Genomic DNA, 18289 nt, shown 5'->3' with positions numbered 1-18289 from the left:
ACAATAATTGTACGTGGAAGGACCCCTCATAAAATTTCAGCACCTTCCTAGTTTTGAATAACACTAAACGGAGCAATTAAGCAAGGACTATCTATAAAATTGCTTGAAGATATAATCCAATGAATATGGTAAAATGGGGTATGAGCAGGAAGGTAGGATCTAACTGGGGGAAATTCTTTGTATTCTTTGCAACATATGAGCTTCGGTGGCACAGTGGTTAGAGTGCAGTACTGCAAACTACTCCTAGTGCAATTTGCTCAAGGCTCAAGGTTGACTCAGCCTTCCATTCGTCCGAGGTGGGTAAAATGAGGACGTTGGGGCAATATGCTGACTCTGTAAACTGCTTTGAGAGGGCTGTAAAGCACTATAAAGCAGTATATAAGTCTAAGTGCTATTGCTATATTCTCAGAATTATCAATTGCATACTATAAGAGCTAGAGAGCATGCTGTAAGGAGGAAAGAGGAAAGAGAGGAATCTAATTGTGGGTACAAATACAAAAATCTAGGTCCAATCCAAATCTTTTGTTAAAAGTTGTGCTAGTTGATCTCTATTCCCAATCTAATCTGTATATTTCTTTGTTTCAGAGCAGGCTATAGATTTAGGCTTTCCAGGAGCAGGACTGCTAGTACCATCTTGCCAGTATGCCATGGTGCCTTTGCGAGGAGTTTCTACTCCTCAAGTTAATGGGCTACATTATGCAAATGGTGGAAATGGTCATTTTCCTTCTGCTACAGTTGGATATTCCTATCCAAAGTCATATGATTGCAACTCAGATGAAGCTCAACAGGTAAATTATTCATCCATCTTTGGAAACTGTTAGGTAATTTTCTCATGCCTCTCATAAAATGTTGGCTAGTATTCAATGTTGGATATTTCTACAGCTGGTTTGCCTTATAGGATAGGAGTCGAATGAAAATGTTTGCCACAAATATCAATTTCCTACTTAAATTAAAGGAGGATTCAATGGTAATAAGCAAATAAGTTTCAGTAAAAATATTGAATAGTTGAGTAAAGTAGAACCTTTGAGTTTATAGCTAGAGAAACAAGCCCCAAATTCACTCTTATATAAATAGATCTATCTACATTCTAAAACATGCCAATATAAAGTTGCTATGGATATTGAGTCCAGTTTTCCAAATCAGCTTTATTGTTGTAATATTGGATCCAATCTTATTGCTAAATTCTTAAAATTGAGTGCCTGCTGCATCACTTCTTGACTTGGCTGACTTGAATGGACTTGACATCTAATCCTTAATCTTTATTTTTTTAGTGTGCTAATTCTTCTTTTTGTTCTCAGCAAAATGAAACCAATGCTTTTCTGCAAGGAAGGGCACTACAAAATGGAAACAATCTATCTGAACCCCAAAGGTATGGTGTCTTTCTGTGGAATATTTTGCTCTTTGGTTTGATGGAGAACGAGATATTTTATTGGGCAATCTTTTCCTCTAAAGTCTTTTTTTAAATGTAGATTGAAAAATATATTGAAACCATCATTTGTACATTACTCAATGACCAATGTACAGTCATGGTTTTTGATTATCCAAAAGATTTTTTTCATAACACATCAAAGCAAAAAAGTAGATTCTTGATATAATTGGAACATTTTCATTATGGGAATCAATTTGATGTGAATTGCTGACAACTACAAGTTTTTTCCAGGATGATCTGTCCCCAGCCTAATTCTTCAGCTATTCCAATGGTACACCAATTTCTGCCTTAATTAAGTCAATCTACTTTAACTGCTGGTCATCTTTCCTTCCACCTTTCCCAGAATTATAGCCTTCTTCAGAGAGCTGCATCTCCACATAATATGTTCAAAGTTTGATAATTTGGGTCTGGTCATTTGTGTCTGAAATGAGAACTATGGGTGAACTTTGTTTTCTTGGCTAATCATATTTTCAGGGGTCTTCTAAAATACTAACATTCAAAACATCAATACCGTTTCTATTCAGTTCTTCAACTTTTGCTTTCATGGAGTATCTGTATGATTCTGAAGTTAGTATATAATAGACACATCCTGACATTTGAGTATATAGAGTATATTTACTGTAGTTATCTATAGAACATTCACTTATACTATTCAAATCATGTGTTTTACAATGCATAAAAATTGGGTTCTCCTAAGAAATAATTAGCATTTTAACACATAATATCTCTATATTAATTTATAAGAGTGCTTTTCCTTTAGAATCTCAAGTGTGAAAGAAAATTAAGCACTCGACAATTTCTCTTACTTTTACTATCTGTATACATAAGAAATTCAGTAACTGGATCACTGATGTCCTCGCATGCTTCTGTCTCTTATATTTAGGCTTACTAGCCCTGGGCTAGAACACAGTTCTTTTCTCTGTGGTCTGCCAGATGACTCCATGAATCAGCTGTTACAGCAACATGACAACTGCCAAGAACAATACCACCATCATGAACAACTCCTTAGCCTGTGTCACTCGACACCACAAAGAAAAATAGAAAATTCCACTATGGAAGACATGAGGAATTCTGTTTTCCATACAGGTCAGTACCAGAGAGATCTGAGGTATTTTTTAAAGTATTGATTTGAAGAAGTAATGAAGACCAGAATAAGGGAAGATCAGTGGACACAAGATATTTCTATTCACACAGAATAGGTTTTAAAAATTAAGCATTTACAAGACTTGCTCATTAGGGATAGCACATTAATATTTCTTATATTATTTATACTGCTAGCTAAAATCTGTATACTTTACCAGTAACTCAAAATGTCGAACAAAGGATTTTCCTGTTAAGTTGCATCTAGAAAATGTTAACGTTTCAATTCTTGCACCATCTGGTAGGGCCACCAAAACCGTGAATAGATTGTTATGGGTCTGAAATAACTGAAATGTCAACAGTGATTGCCAGGAAGCTTTTACTAATATGCATCTTAATAACATAGATTAGATTTATTAATCAAATGCCAGTAAAAATTACTGAAATTAATCTTCTTTTACCAGTAATTCTTAACATTGTTAGCTCATGTCTTCTCGTGTATAATGTATCAGTATATATTCCTATCTTGTTTCCTCCCAAAAATTATGCAGGATCTCAGAGTTTGTAACAATTTGGTTTCCCTTCAAACTATTTGGAATAGAAGAGTCTGATAAAGAATGCAGTTTGATTCTTATTCTTTGTATTTTCAGATTCCACTTGCTGTCTTAGTCTAGTATCTGTTGAACACACAGGGGGAATAGATTTATGCCAAAAGAGAAGACATGTGTGGCCCACAAATCCAGAGGATGTTTCTTCAGGAGAAAGCTCAGAGAAATATTTGAATAGCTTGCCTCTACGTAATTCCTCAGATACTTGTTCCAGCATCAGATAAGGAACAAGCTGCCTTACAAAGATTATTCTAAACAGAGAAAAGTTTATTTATTTTTATATTACATTTTTATTTATATATTTATGCACTTGTAAATAGATGTACATGTGCCTTCTATAATTACAGAGAGGAATTATATCATGTGAAAATTACAGCAGGGAATAAACCAAGACTAAGTCAACTATATATATTTTTGTTAGATCATGGACTTGAAAAGACAGATTACTGCTTTATGTCTTAAAGGGGCTGTCTTCATTTTCCAATTGCTAGAATTGTATTTCTAATGATGAAACTATGGGAAATTCTTTTTCTATAATTGTGTTGAAAGATTTTCACTGCAGAATGCCAAATACAAAAGTTAATGCACCATTTACTTGCATTAAAAACAATATATATACCGTGTGCCAGTAATGAAAAAAACATGTTTCAGAAATAAAGCATTTCTCCTTTTTTATTGAACTTGTTTTTGTAAATATTTGCTTGCTTTTAAAATCTTGACAACTGTAAAATGATCCTTACAGTTCTTTTAATTTAAAAAGTTCACTGAACTATTTCAATTAGGAATCAACAAGAGAGAGTCATTCAATAAAAGGAAGCCATATTTTATAAATATACCTGCATGGCAACACACTGACTAGAATACATTCTTGCCGATTCCAGAGTCTTCTACTCCTCCAAAAGCTTTCAACAGAAAGACAAGCACAATTTTTCCATATTATGTTTAATTTTATTTTCAAATTAGATAATGTCTCTGACCATGCTAAAATTGTTCCTTCTTTCTGTCCCCCTGCTTCCCAATACTTGCTTGGCTTGCTAGATCTATACTATATCTCTTTGTGCCATTTGAGTTCTCTAAGTTGCTTTCCTTTCCAAATGTCTGCAACATCAGCTCCCTTCCTTTCGAGGGTCTTGAAGAAACAGAGCTCTGGCTTCTACCTCTCTTTTTCTGCAAAAATATTATAATCTAGACCAGGGGGTGTCAAACTCACATCATGGCAGCGTCATGTGACATATTGGGACTTTTTTCCCCTTTGCTAAACCGGGCGTGGGCGTGGCCAGCTCTGTTCTAGACCAACATGGAACCGGACATGCTCAGAAAAGGAAAGGTAAAGAAATAGTCTACCAAAATTATTTTTAATTCTTTTAAAAAATGGGACTGAAAAGTGAGACCCCCCCCCAAGAATCAACTGCTTAATATCAGATTACTATAACAAAGTAATATGGTGAGACTCAGGCCCAATAGTATGTTTAAAATTTAATTACTCCCATATGCTTTATTACATAATATGAAATTAGAATCTGAAAATATTTCCATATGTTAGCTATGAAAATTATAAGCAGTTCACATAGCTGAGCAGCCAGCAAGTGACACTGCCAATTTCAAAGTCTGTAACAGTTTAAGATACTGCAGAAGGAATAGTGATGACATGAGAAACTCTGCTGATAATTTTTTTCTCAGCCAACTGCATCTTGACAGAATGCCAAGACTTGGCCCCATTTTCCAGGTTATTGGTGGCTTACTTTGGATCTGGCTTAGTCCAAAGATTCTCATGTGCAGCATAGTAATACATTATTGTTTCATACTGTGACAAAGACACAGCTTTACCAGCAAATTGAGAACAAATTCTCATTTGCAAACTATTGCTTGTTTGACATGTACAAATATGTATGCTGGATTAGGAAATAGAACTATTTGGAGATTTTAAAGTTGAGAGCCTTCACATACCCACAGGGAACTCAACTGATTAGAAGAATGAGAGATATAGTCTATTTTATCAAGAATGTTTCTATATCTTTAATAACTGTCATTCGAATGGTACAGGTTTTGTCAATCACTGCATCTCCGGAGAAGTTATAAAGTTCAACCAAAGCAATAGTTCAAGGCAGAACATTTCTTCCAGAATTAAAATAAACAAGGGTAAACTCTCAAGAGCACTTTGGTAGTTATATACATGAAATGAGACTGATTTATATATATATAATAAAAACCAAGACTAGGATACTGTTTAATCTATAATTTCATCTTGCTGGAAAAGATTTTGAGTGGCTGGGAAGATACGACCATCCTTTCGACTCAGGAGAGTTATTTCTTCTTTCAAGACTTCAGCTTCTTGGGCTTGCAGCTGAACAAGTGCAATTAATTTTTCCTTTTCCTCAATATCTGTTCTGCGAGGTCCTTGAAATTCTGTTCCCTGTAAAACAAAATGCAGAAACTTTTCTAAATCTCAATAATAATCATTTGGATTGGTTGTTGGCCAGGACAACAAGGATTGAGCAAGCTGTTGAGTTCCTGAACATCTGCTGACAACTGGGCTATGGGGTATAGGATTGTTGGCTGAGCAGCCAATGCCAGCAGCTGCAGAACTACTGGAAGAAAAGTTGTTTAGTGGTCATAAATATACGTATACAAAGGCTAAAAACAGAAATATTAATACTGCTAATACAAATCAAGTCCAATGAGAAGGTGATATCTGAAAAAAATCTGCACCAGTTCTAGAAAGTACCCACACCCAGAATCAAAAATAAAGAATAAAAGCTAGCAAATCAATGCTATATATGTATGTTAAAATACAAAATAAATATTCACAGAAGTAGAATTGGGAGAACACTTAGAAAATATGAATGTTGACAAAATTTCCATCTGTCAATTACAAAAGCTATTGCATCCATACTATGCCAATGCAATATAAAATGCTAGGTTCTTTGGAAGAACTCAGTGCAAATGAAGGCCAACAGCAGTTAAATAACTGCCAGCTATAATTTCACAGTGTTAAATACACATTCTTCACAACTAAACAATCCAAGCATGCTAACAAAGTATGCTACATGAGCGATGATGGCAGGGTGGTTAGTATGCAGTACTCAGGCTACTTCTGTTGACTGCCAGCTGCCTCTAATTTGGCAGTTCAAATCTCACCAGCTTAAGGTTCACTCAGCTTTCCATTCTTCCAAGGTGGGTAAAATAAGGATCTAGCTTGTTGAGGGCAATATGCTGACTCTGTAAACCATTTAGAGAGGGCTGTAAAGCACTGTGAAGCGGTATATAAAGTGCTATTACTATCCCCTTTTTGGCTTGATGAAAATTATATTTTTGTTTGCTTGCAACTTAGATAAAAAGTGCAACTTGTAACTAGATTAAATATCTTAATTTTGGTGATTAAACTGTGGTCTTATATACAATAAAGGTCATAGATCAATTTGAGTATCTTGAATAGTAGCCACATATACAGAATAACAAATAATGGTCAACCTCTTGTTACAACCACTGTAGAAATCTTAAAAGATAAAAGAAAATGCTTTCAGGGTTATTATTCATGAATTTCTAAAGTAACACATACCAAGTTGTTCTGCAGTGCATCCAATTTAGCTTCAAGTTTCATCTTTTCTATGCAAAATGCATTCATTTGCTTTATTTTACTTGTATTTTCTTTTATTACCATCATCTGCTGCTGACGGATCTCAAGGATTTTATCCTGGAAGAGAGCCAGCATATAAATTAATTTATTAATAACTGCATCCATATCTCGTATTTCCACTTGAGAGCTCAAGATTTCCCTTCCCTTATCATAACAGCCAATTTAGTACTGACTGAGAACTCAGTGTGCATTACTGATTAGGTAAGGATCTGAAGATGTACTGCCCTCTCAAAAACAGGGTCAATATTTGTAAATCACGATGAAGTTGACTTCTGAGTTAAGCATTCCACGCAGTCAAATAAATCAGGAGAAAAATGGAAAGACCACGTATTATATTGAGTGTCATATGTATCTAGGAAGAATTCGTGCTATTGGTGCCTAAACCCGACTTGGCTTCCTCTCCAGCCCCCTGCAGCACACTTGATTTCTAATTTTTGACTGACCTCACGCAACCCAGACAGGGACAGGCAGAAGTCTGGATGTGGCCCAGGGGCTGTAAAATACCTAAGTCTGCCTTACCCAACACACCAAACTCTTTTCTTTTTAGAAAACTTGAAATAAAAATGAAGCATGAAGTGATTAAAATGAGATACCATTAAGATTATTTAAGTTTTGCTCCATTTTTTCAAAAGGCAATGTCAACAAAAAATAAAAATTTCTCAAAGTTTCTATTCCTGAGATATATTTTTGTCCCTCACTTTCCTATCATCAGTTTTAACAACTTCTCCGAGCCAATAGTTCATCATTAAAATTTTTTGTTAACGTTCTTTCTAACCTTCCACATAATTTCTACAAAATAAGAAAACAGATTACATGAAATGCAGTATGTGGTTTAATGCAGAGTGACGTCTTTTTTGACTCATGCCCCAAGCATCTTCAATGCCAATCCATCTCATACTTTCAAAGGCTGGTTCATAGTATTGCTTCAATATCAAGACATACCTCCCATGTTTTTAATTCCATGGCTTGAAGTCGCTCTTTCTCCATTACTTTCATCCTGAGTTCTTCCAGGTTTGTGTTAACAGAAAGAGTCTGCAGAGCTTCCAAGTCTACAATCCGGCCAAATTTCATCATCATCAGCTGATTGCATTTCTCTTCCAGTTCTAAAAGATGGAAGCTTTATATTGTAGCGATTTGTAAATTGCTTTCCATCTTTAAACAATGTTTTAAATTATATTGTCTTGAAATACTGAAGCCCAATACTACATTTTCAATAAATACAGCAAGGATGCACACTAATATCATGCCTAAAAAAAATTTCTGTTCTCATTGTAAAAGTAGGAAAGAAAGCTTACAGCTTACTATGGTGCTATACCATTTTACTGTCTGAGGTGAAGAACAAGATGGCATCTTTTCCTGAGCCTCATATAGAAACTGAACCAGACAAACAGCTTTATCTTACTTTGAAACAGTGAGTTCAGCAAGTTTGATAAGAAAATTAAGTTAAGAATTAGAGGGGAAACAAACATATTTTATTCCTTTAGAGAGCAGTAGAAAGTGTAAGATCACCTAAGCTCATATTAGACCTAAGTGATTCCTTTTTAAAAACAAAATAATTGTGATAACTGAAATTGGCATGCATGATTAGAAAGGCAATCCAGAGGATACATAGCACTGTGCACAACGTCTTCTTCGAATCACTAATTAAATATTGCTGGTATTTGCTATCTCACCTTCCTAAAGGTAAGTCTGCCTTAGTGGTTCAATGTCTAGGACTGTATTGAACTGTAGAAGCAATGTTGTAAGACATTTCCACCTTTCTGTGTCAACATCTATATTTCTAGAAAACAGCTAGAGTATAAGCTACCTGTTAGGAATAACAAGGTTACCTAACGTAGTTTGGGTAAAATAATATATATAAACTATGATAGTAAGTTTAAGTGTGTGTCACTTTAAACTGCAAAGCATGTAATTTTGGGTGCGGTTGTAAAACCGCCATAAGAGGGAGCAAGAGAACCTGCTGGATTGCTGACTATGCTGAATTGATGGTTTGCTAACTGCGTGTTCCCTGTTGCTAAGGAAGAAAGGAGGTTTGATTTCTTTATATCTCTACTGCGAGAAGATATATTACTGGACTGATATTTGTAAGTTTACTGACCTCTTTTTCGACACTGGACTTTGCAACTGAATAATCCCCGAACGGACTGAACTATTGAATGAAATATGGACTGTTTGACTATGTTAAAACTCTTACTGGAATAAACTATTTAACTAGCACAGTGTATCTGTTTTACTGAGTGTAAGCTACAAAAAACGTTTATCTCACATATTTGCCTGACTGCCGTGCACATTCTGCTAGGGTGTATCCCTAACACTACCCTTACAGGAAATAGTAGTTTATCATTTATTTGCCCTGGACCAAAATGAAAAGTCATTACATGCTAATTAACTTGAAATTAGCAACTCACGCTCAATCGTATGTGCTATTTCTCTTCTGTCTCGAATTAGTTGTTTATGTTGTTCCCGGGCCTTCTTATAAAGAAACCTCTGTTCTAATTTCTCCTGCTGCAAAGTCGTAATTCTTTGCTGCAAGCTCACTAAAGATAGGTTGGTAAATACCAAAGATTGTGAGAGGTCAGAGGGAATTTCTCCATTCGATATATATTCCACCTGCAAATAAAAGTAGAATGTACATAAATCCGAGAGCTCTGTATTATTTTGCTAATTCTCACTGATTTTCTACAAGAGTGTCCAAGAGTTGCTCATATGCTTCTAGGTAAACTGTGAGTCTAGAGAAACAAAATAATTCTGTTCAATTATTGAAGCAGCTTCTTGAATGAAAAGTGAAACATCTTCAAGAACAAAGTTTTTCCAAAAGTTACCTTCTGAAAAAGCACCATTGACACAATTCTGTCCAATATTTTAAATAGATCGGTTATGAAGATGGCTTCAAAAATGCTTCAATTGTATACCAGTAGCAATAAACAAAAAATTTACAAGTCATCATATACAAAAAGAAGGATTTATCAAAAGTCCAATCATCAGCAGTAAAATCATCACCTGATGAAGTTTTAGAGGCACTACGACATGCAGCTCATTTAGCCTCTGCTGCTTTTCTCTCTGAAAGGCCTCAAGTTCCCATTCTGCAGCATCTAGGCTGGTTGCCACTACTTTCACCTGTTAAGAAATATCCAGGTTACAAAAGAAAGATCTAATAATGAAGGCACTGACTACCACAAAATGATTTATTAAAGTAAGGTACAACAGGAGAAAGTGATCTGTTATTTTTCTGCTATAGGAAAACTATTTTTTTCTTTTTGTCAGTTTTTTAGCTGAGGGAATAAGGAAGTGATAGCATCTGCAAAGCAAAGAATGTTATCAAGCAAACAAACAAGCACGTTGTCACAGAGCCCAAATAGATGTTTACTATATTTCTAATATAGTCCATATTAAGAAAAGTTAATTTAGGCAACAAACATATCAACTTTAAGTCATCATAGGACATCTCATCTGTTATTTCAGATTATAATTCCAAACTTCAATGAGTAGAATGAATACCATCCAAAATTTGTTTTATAGAATTGTTGCTTCCATAAAGTGACTATTCCAGCCTTAATATTCAAACCCACATCTAAGTAAACAGCAAAGGTGGGCTTTCAGGGATATATTACTAGCTAGGGGATAAGCCTAGCTAGTTGAAAAAAATCACTGTACCTTCTTTGTCAATGCTTCATATTCTTTCTTGCAATTTTCAATAGCTTTTCTCTCCTCAGCTAAAGCCTCCTCAATATCTAGTCGTTTCTCTCGAAGCTGCAGCGTGTTCTCAAAGAGTGACTCATCACAATCTGACATAAGAAAGAATTCAAGTTAAATAACTGCTACAATTTTAGCTTAGTCTGAAGTTCAGTTATTTTAAAACAGCAATCTAAGAATTAGCTTAACGATGTAAACTGTGCATAGTTATTTAGAACTGTACTACTACAAATACTTCCATACATTCTGAATTATTAATTAATTAATTATTAATTATTCTGCACCAACTCAGAAAGCTCAAACTGCCCAAGGAGCTGCTGATACAGTTCTACAGAAGAATTATTGAATCTATCATCTACACCTCTATAACTGTCTGGTTTGGTTCTGCAACCCAATAGGACAGACGCAGACTTCAGAGGATAATTAGGACTGCAGAAAAAACAATTACTACCAACCTGCCTTCGTTCTAGGCCCTGTATATACTGCACGAGTCAAAAAGAGGGATGTGAAAATATTTACAGACCCCTCACATCCCAGACATAAACTGTTTACAACTCCTTCCCTCAAAACGACGCTATAGAGCATTGCACACCAGAACAACTAGACACAAGAACAGTTTTTTTCTGAACGCCATCACTCTGCTAAACAAATAATTCCCTCAACACTGTCCAACTATTTACAAAGTCTGCACTACTATTACTATTAATCTTCCCATCACTCCTTATCACCCATCCCCTCCCACTTGTGACTGTATGACTGTAACTTTGTTGCTTGTATCCTTACAATTTATATTGACTGTTTCCTAGTATGATTTGATTACTTATTGTACCCTATAACTATTATTAAGTGTTGTACCAGGTGATTCTTGACTCTTGACGAATGTTTATTTTATTTATTTATTTATTTATTTATTTGATTTGCCAATTGTTTACAAGATAATAAGTAAAAGTGTATACATAGTTGTGAATACATAAAATGGTACATATAAGAAAAATAAAAGAATAAGAGAAACAATAGGACAGGGACGGTAGGCACGTTGGTGCGCTTATGCACGCCCCCTACAGACCTCTTAGGAAAGGGGTGAGGTCAATAGTAGACAGTCTAAGGTTAAAGTTTTTGGGGTTTGGGGAAGAAACTACAGAGTCGGGTAGAGTATTCCAGACATTGACCACTCTATTGCTGAAGTCGTATTTCCTGCAATCAAGTTTGGTGCGGTTTACTTTGAGTTTGTATCTATTGTGTGCTCTTGTGTTGTTATGGTTGAAGCTGAAGTATTCACTGACAGGTAGGACATTGCAATGTATGATTTTATATACCATGCTTAAGTCAGACCGAAGACGGCGTAATTCAAGGTTTTCTAGTTCTAGAATTTCAAGTCTAGTGGCATAGGGTATTCTACAACGAGTAGAGGAGTGGAAAACTCTTCTTGTGAAATATTTCTGGACTTTCTCAATTGTGCTAATATCAGATACGTAATGTGGATTCCAGACTGATGAACTGTATTCGAGTATTGGTCTAGCAAATGTTTTGTATGCTCTGGTTAGTAGTGTGATATTACCAGAGAAAAAGCTACGTAGGATTAGGTTAACAACTCTTAATGCCTTTTTGGCTATGTAGTTGCAGTGGGTTCTAGCTTAGATCATTAGAGGTGAGTATTCCAAGGTCCTTTACAGAGCTTGGGTCATCAACAAGTTCTTGACTATTCAGCTTGTATTTTATTTTCTGATTTTTTTTGCCAATATGTAAGACAGAGCATTTATTTGTTGAGATTTGAAGTTGCCATTTGTTTGACCATTCTGATACATAGTCAAGATCTTTTTGTAGGGTAGCAGTATTGTCTGTGGTATTGAACAGCTTTACGTCATCAGCGAAGAGAACGCAATTGCTCTTAATATGATCACAGAGGTCGTTTATGTAGAGTATGAAGAGAGTTGGTCCTAGAACACTGCCTTGGGGGACACCACTATTGACAGGTACTGGATTTGATAGGACGCTCCCGATTTTGACCATTTGTTGTCTGTTTGACAGGAATGCTTCTATCCAGTTATTCAGTTGTCCAGAGATACCATAGGATTTTATTTTTAGGAGTAGTTTATCGTGTACCACTGAATCAAAGGCTTTACAGAAGTCTATGTAGATTGCGTCTATTGCTTTGCCCTGGTCGAGTTGTGTTGTCCATATGTTTTTGCAGTGTAAGAGCTGTAGATTACAGGATAGTTTTTTTCTGAAACCAAATTGTTTATTGGAGAGTAGGTTATTTCTCTCTAAGTGGAGGATGATGGATTGGTTAATAATTGATTCCATGACTTTACAGGTGACGCAGCATAAGGAGATTGGCCTGTAATTTTCAACTAGGCTTGGGTCTCCCTTTTTGAAGATGGGGATGACTGTGGCTTGTGGCCATAGGTTAGGCAAGGAGCTGGTCCTGAAAGATTTTTCAAAGATTATGCTTAGAGGTTTGGCTATTGCAGTGGATAGCTTTCTTAAGAAGTAGGCACATATTCCATCCGGTCCAATAGATAGAGATGGTTTTAGATTGCGTAGTGATTTTTCAACATTGTCTTCTGTGAAATCGATATGTATTAGATCATTATTGTTATCTGTGGTACGGCTAGAAATACTGGGCATGATCCATTGCTGTTTACAAATACTGAGCCGAAGAATGTGTTAAAGATGTTGGCTTTAATGGTGTCGTCGTTGCAGTCTTTACCATCAGGTCCTAACAAGGGAGGGATGGACCTTGAGTCTTTTAGTTTGTTGTTTACAAAATTGTAAAAAGCACGGGTGGAATTGGTGCTTAGAAGGTTTTCCTCTTGTTTAATGTGATAATTGGTGCATTCGGTCTTTATCTGGTGGCATAAATTTTTGTATCGGTTTTTGAAATTGGCAACGTGACCAGATTTGTTTTTCCTCCAGAGTGATCTCTTTTTGGATTGAAGTTTCCTTACTGATATGGGTAATCTGCTTTTTTGTTTTGTTTTGGGAGTTGTTGTTGGTACATATAGTTTGATGACTCTTTTGACTTCAAGTAAAAATATGTTGTAATGGTCTTCAACAGTATTGCATCCAGTGAATAGAGATTGCCAATCCAGGGATGAGAGATCGTTGTCTATAAGATCATAGTTGCCTTTTTTGAAGTTACAATTGGGGATTACATCATTGTGGTGATTTTTGTGTGGACGTATGTTGAGACAAAAGTCAATCATGTTGTGGTCACTACTGGAAAAGGGTTCTTTAGTTTGTATTCTGTAAATTAAATTCAAACTATTGCAGAAGATGAGATCGAGGCAGTTGTTTAGTCTAGTGTTGTTGGTTACTAGTTGTTCCAGTCCCAGATTTGTAATAGCATTGTAGAAGGTTGTGTGTATGATTTCAGTTGTACAATCATTTAGGGTCCAATCAATATGAGGTAGATTGAAATCACCAAGAAAGATAAAAGGGTATGGGCAGGATGCAGCCCATGTTAGTAATGTATTTAGCTTGTTTACATGTTCGATGTCATAATCAGGTGCTCTGTAACATAGTAAGAATCGAATTGTGATATTTAAGGATAGTTCACAGATGATGGTCTCAGGAAGAGCAAGCTCCTGGGTAACTTGGATATTTTTTAGATGTAAGGATTTTTTATAGAATATAGCAACACCACCTCCTCGACGATTTTCACGATCTGATCGGTAAACATGATAATCTCTTACTGTGGTAATGGAGTCGGGGAGAGATGCATTGAGCCATGTTTCACAGACAAATATAATGTCGAAGTTAGCCATATTTAGGAGGATGAAAAATTCAGGTATTTTATTCACGAGGCTTCTTGCATTGAGTAGTTTGCATTTAAGGCCGGCAGTAGTTGGAATTGAGGTAGTTGGGGCGTGCGTGCCTAGTCTTGGGTGATGGTGGATCGGTTGAGGTAGGGTTGTGGTTGAGGGTATAAGCTGAGTATTGGGTTGCGTGGCTTACTTTTGATACAGTCAGCATGGTAGTCGATGTACAGGTCCTTCTCTCCATTGTCTAGACGGTTTTTGAGTTCAATGCGGAGTGCACGGGAGCGGGCACGTTGCTGTATGGTTAGGTCAGGGCGGCAACGAAGGTTCTTATGGTTGGTGTTGGTTTTGGCGAGTGAGTTTATGGTATAAATGAATTTACGTTTGCTTGATTCATTTTTGCAAATGACCCTGCACAAGCGTGGGGCCACAGAGCCGTCTCTATTTTTGAGCTCTCGGTCGATGCGGGAAATGTCAAGTATTTCATCAGCGGAGATGGTTGATGCTTGATAATCTCTGATGATGTTTCGGACAGTTGTGATGTCATCATTGACATTGATGTCCTCTAGACCAAATAAGATGGCGTTTGGACGTTTCCGTTCACGCTCAACGGCTTCTCTGATGAGGATTGGAATATCAATATTTGTCTGGGTTGTGTTTATTTGTGGATTGGGTTTTGGATCGGATTGTGGTTGTTGGGTAGAGATGTGGTTTGTAGCTATTGAATGTTCAGGTTTTTGCGTTGTGTCTTTTTTTTCAAGGTTGGATATTCTTTCTTTTACGGCGTCCAGGGATGCTACTATGGTGTTAAGGGATGTTTCAATGGTTTCGATGGTAGGGGATGTTTCAATGGTCTTTTCTTTTATGTACACTGAAAGCATTTGCACCAAGACAAATTCCTTGTGTGTCCAATCACACTTGGCCAATGAAAGAATTCTAATTCTAATTATGCTTCTAAATAAACATGTACATTTTTGAACTGCACAAATACCAGCCATTAGGATCATCAACATTACTTTAATCATAAGTTTTAGAGTTCCAGCTCTGAAATAAAAATATCAAGAGAAGCGATAAAGCAATGAAAGTATGAAATTCCCTCACTCAGGAAGAGTGGATTTAGAAATGCCTGGAATCTTAGCTGGTAAATTGCATTGGTGATTCTTTGTGAAATAGCAATTTGTTAAGTTTAGGGAGGGAAGAGAAAGTGTTAGTGTGGGGATGAGCAAAAATGGTAGAGTGGAAATAGAAAACAGCAACAATCAAAGCTGATTGCAGAAGCTGTGATGGCTTGGGAATAGAAGTATGACAAAGAAGAAAGTAGAACATATTAATTGTGGGAAGATACAGGGGTGGGCAGGTGGGGCATTGCAGGGGTTTGGGAGAGCCCCTAGCTAAGATTCTGCAAAGTCCAGAGAACCCCCAAATCCCACTCCTGGCTGGCCCCGCCCATCCCTCCTCTCCCAGGAATCCCCATGTGGACCATTTTGGATGCAGGTAAGTGCATGGTGTGCACAGAGGCTCGGGGAGGGTGAAAAATGGGCCTCCTGGAAGTTCAGGAAGGTCAGAAATGGGCCTGTTTCTGGCTTCCAGAGAGCCTCTGGAGCCCGGGAGGATGTTTTTGCCCTCCCGGAGGCTCAAGGAAAGCCTCCAGAACCCAGGGAGGGCAAAAATGCCCCGCCTGCTGTAGTGGCCACACCCACCCAGCGACCAGGCAAAAATTTGCTAAAATTTTTGAAGTCCACCCCTGGGAAGATACTGGAGGAATTGAAAAGACCCAATACTGGGTCAGCCTTCATTTCTTTCTGTGCTCTTCTATTCAGAGAACTGTGCCCCGCAAAGGTGTAAAGTCAAATCCTCAATATCATAGGAAAGAATATCTGTAGCTCAGGGTTTTGAACTAGTGCTCTCTGAGTTTGGTTGTTTTCTTGCAGATGTTTCATTACCAGACTAGGTAAGATCATCAGTGATTACCTAGTTTGGTAATGAAAGATCTGCAGGGAAACATCCAAGGTCAGAGAACACCGTGGATCCCACAGTCCTCAATAAGGTGTTGATTCACAATGAGAAGGAAGAGGGGGTTCCTGGAATCATACCAGCTGCTAAAAGAATATAGCTGCCTCTGGCTGATTTTTAGTTGAACTCCTACCTGGACCACACATGTCTTGGTAATGATAACTAATGTCTTGGATCTTCACACATTACAAGTTTACAGCAACTCATTATATGTAAGGCAGCTTTTGGAGATTATTTGGAAACTTTGATTGATCTAGAATGCAGTGGTCAAATTGCTGACAAAACAATCCAGCTGCTGCAAGATAATGCTAATTTTGAGATCAGTGCATGGTTAACAATAATCTTCTGGGCCCAATTCAAGCCCTATGTGGCAAAGCACTGAGTTACATTGTGTATTGCCTTGCCAAAGTTGATTTTGCCAATTCTGAATATCTTAGGCTGAGCTACTAAAATCCTACCTCTCCAGAAAGTGCATGGAACTTGGGTGAGGCAATAAACTTGCTCTTTATTGGCCACATACCCTGGAACATTGTACTTATAGAGTAATACAATTACATTGTTAATTCAAGCTGACCATTCACATTCTGCCTTGGTATGAATGTCTTATTCTAATTTGATTATTTTAATTTTTCATGCTTGGTTGTACACTGATCAGAGCATAAAAATTGCAAATAAATAAATACAATAAATACATCCATATTGGGTAATACTGGTATATGAAAAAGAAAGTAATTAAAGGACAGAGATTATTTTCTTCACTGATCTATTCTTTTTTTTCAGCTACTAATCTATTCTGTAAGTCCCATAAGTAATAATCATCATCATTTACTTTATTGCTATTATTATATAACAGAACAAAAACAATTAAAGATAGATGGAGAGATAGAAGGAAAGAGAGGGAGAAATCATATTGAAAAATTCAATATACTGGGAATTCTGGGAGTTGAAGTTCACACATCTTCAGGGCTGCCAAGGTGAAAAATGCTGTAAAATTAAGATTTATAGTAAGAATGAGCCTACTAAACTTTCCCTGGGACCAAAACAATAATGAGAATTCCAAGATTATATTACAGTATTTTATTATGGGTAGGTACCCTCTATGTCTACAAAAACACAACTATAAACTGAAAATTGCAAAAGCAAATCACAGTAGAATGTCACAGAGAAGAATTTGAAGAACTCATAGTTTTCTCTATGGTTTATATATAAAAAATATTCTACAGAACATGGTTTTGAAATAGCAATATAGCTCAGGCTCAGGCTATCCTTAGGTCACATTATGGAGATTTCTGTTAATACAAAGTAATGGACTGAAATCACAAGATGGCAACAAAAGGCTTAGTTTGAATTTTGACCTCAAGGGGTTTTTTTTGGAATAAAATCCATAACAATATGAAATTTTTCCCAGGGGCTTTTAGGAAAAGCCATCAAGGTTTCATATCAGATAGCTTGCTATTTATTCAACATTAATTTCTTCACATAATTAACAAGAATATTTATTAGTACAACTGTATTGGCACAACACACATACACTATGCAAGGAGGGATATAATCTGTGTTGCAAATAAATGAAGCTAAGTTTTGGAAATGTTATGTTTTCCTGATACACAAGCACATTCTGACAATTCGGATAGTTTGCCATATATACTATCAAAATTTGAAGTTTCTGTTTTTAAAAAAAAGTATTTTATTGTTTCCAAATGGTGTATTTGCAGAAAAGATTATGCTACTTACTTTTTGGACAAACACTATCGTCAAAGACTTCATCCTCAGATCCTGATTCCTCTTCATCACTCTCTAAACTAGACTCCTCTTCACTCTCTTCCTCACTTTCTTCATCTTCATCTGGAATTAAACAATGTGATCATGGCACAGAAAATCAACAGAATCCAATTTAATTTGACTAACTTTTCAGCTAAGAAAAGTTAAAAAACATGGCAGATATTATTAAGAATGGGAAAACAAAAAAACAGGAGGTAGGAAATTCTTGCAAAATGTGGAGCTTATCATTTGCTTTCTTTTTACACTCCACTTATCAAAAATATGCTTTCATTTTCCATAGGGAGTT

At 36.4% G+C, this 18289-nt stretch overlaps 2 protein-coding genes across 3 annotated transcripts in view; one reads left to right on the top strand and one right to left on the bottom strand.

Annotated features, from left to right (window-relative positions):
- The window catches only part of BOC (BOC cell adhesion associated, oncogene regulated), a 68862-nt gene extending 65065 nt beyond the window's left edge, over nt 1–3797 (top strand). The window contains exons 16-19 of the mRNA XM_026681745.2: nt 586–788; nt 1299–1369; nt 2313–2515; nt 3160–3797. Of these exons, the coding sequence (XP_026537530.2) occupies nt 586–788; nt 1299–1369; nt 2313–2515; nt 3160–3341 (659 nt within the window). The 3' untranslated portion in view covers nt 3342–3797. The remainder of the gene's footprint in view (nt 1–585; nt 789–1298; nt 1370–2312; nt 2516–3159) is intronic.
- CFAP44 (cilia and flagella associated protein 44) overlaps nt 3773–18289 on the bottom strand; it is a 59762-nt gene continuing 45245 nt past the window's right edge. For both annotated transcript variants that reach the window (XM_026681757.2, XM_087966413.1), the window contains exons 29-35: nt 17956–18066; nt 10409–10539; nt 9755–9871; nt 9163–9364; nt 7697–7857; nt 6677–6811; nt 3773–5530 (exon numbers count right to left, since the gene is read on the bottom strand). In XM_026681757.2, the coding sequence (XP_026537542.2) occupies nt 5345–5530; nt 6677–6811; nt 7697–7857; nt 9163–9364; nt 9755–9871; nt 10409–10539; nt 17956–18066 (1043 nt within the window). In that variant the 3' untranslated portion in view covers nt 3773–5344. The remainder of the gene's footprint in view (nt 5531–6676; nt 6812–7696; nt 7858–9162; nt 9365–9754; nt 9872–10408; nt 10540–17955; nt 18067–18289) is intronic.

Source organism: Notechis scutatus, chromosome 5 (genome assembly GCF_049901735.1).
Source record: "Notechis scutatus isolate UNSWTSFEM ecotype Mainland chromosome 5, rNotScu1.2, whole genome shotgun sequence".
Taxonomy (NCBI): Eukaryota; Metazoa; Chordata; class Lepidosauria; order Squamata; family Elapidae; genus Notechis; species Notechis scutatus.
This window is presented reverse-complemented; position numbering and strand designations above follow the sequence as displayed.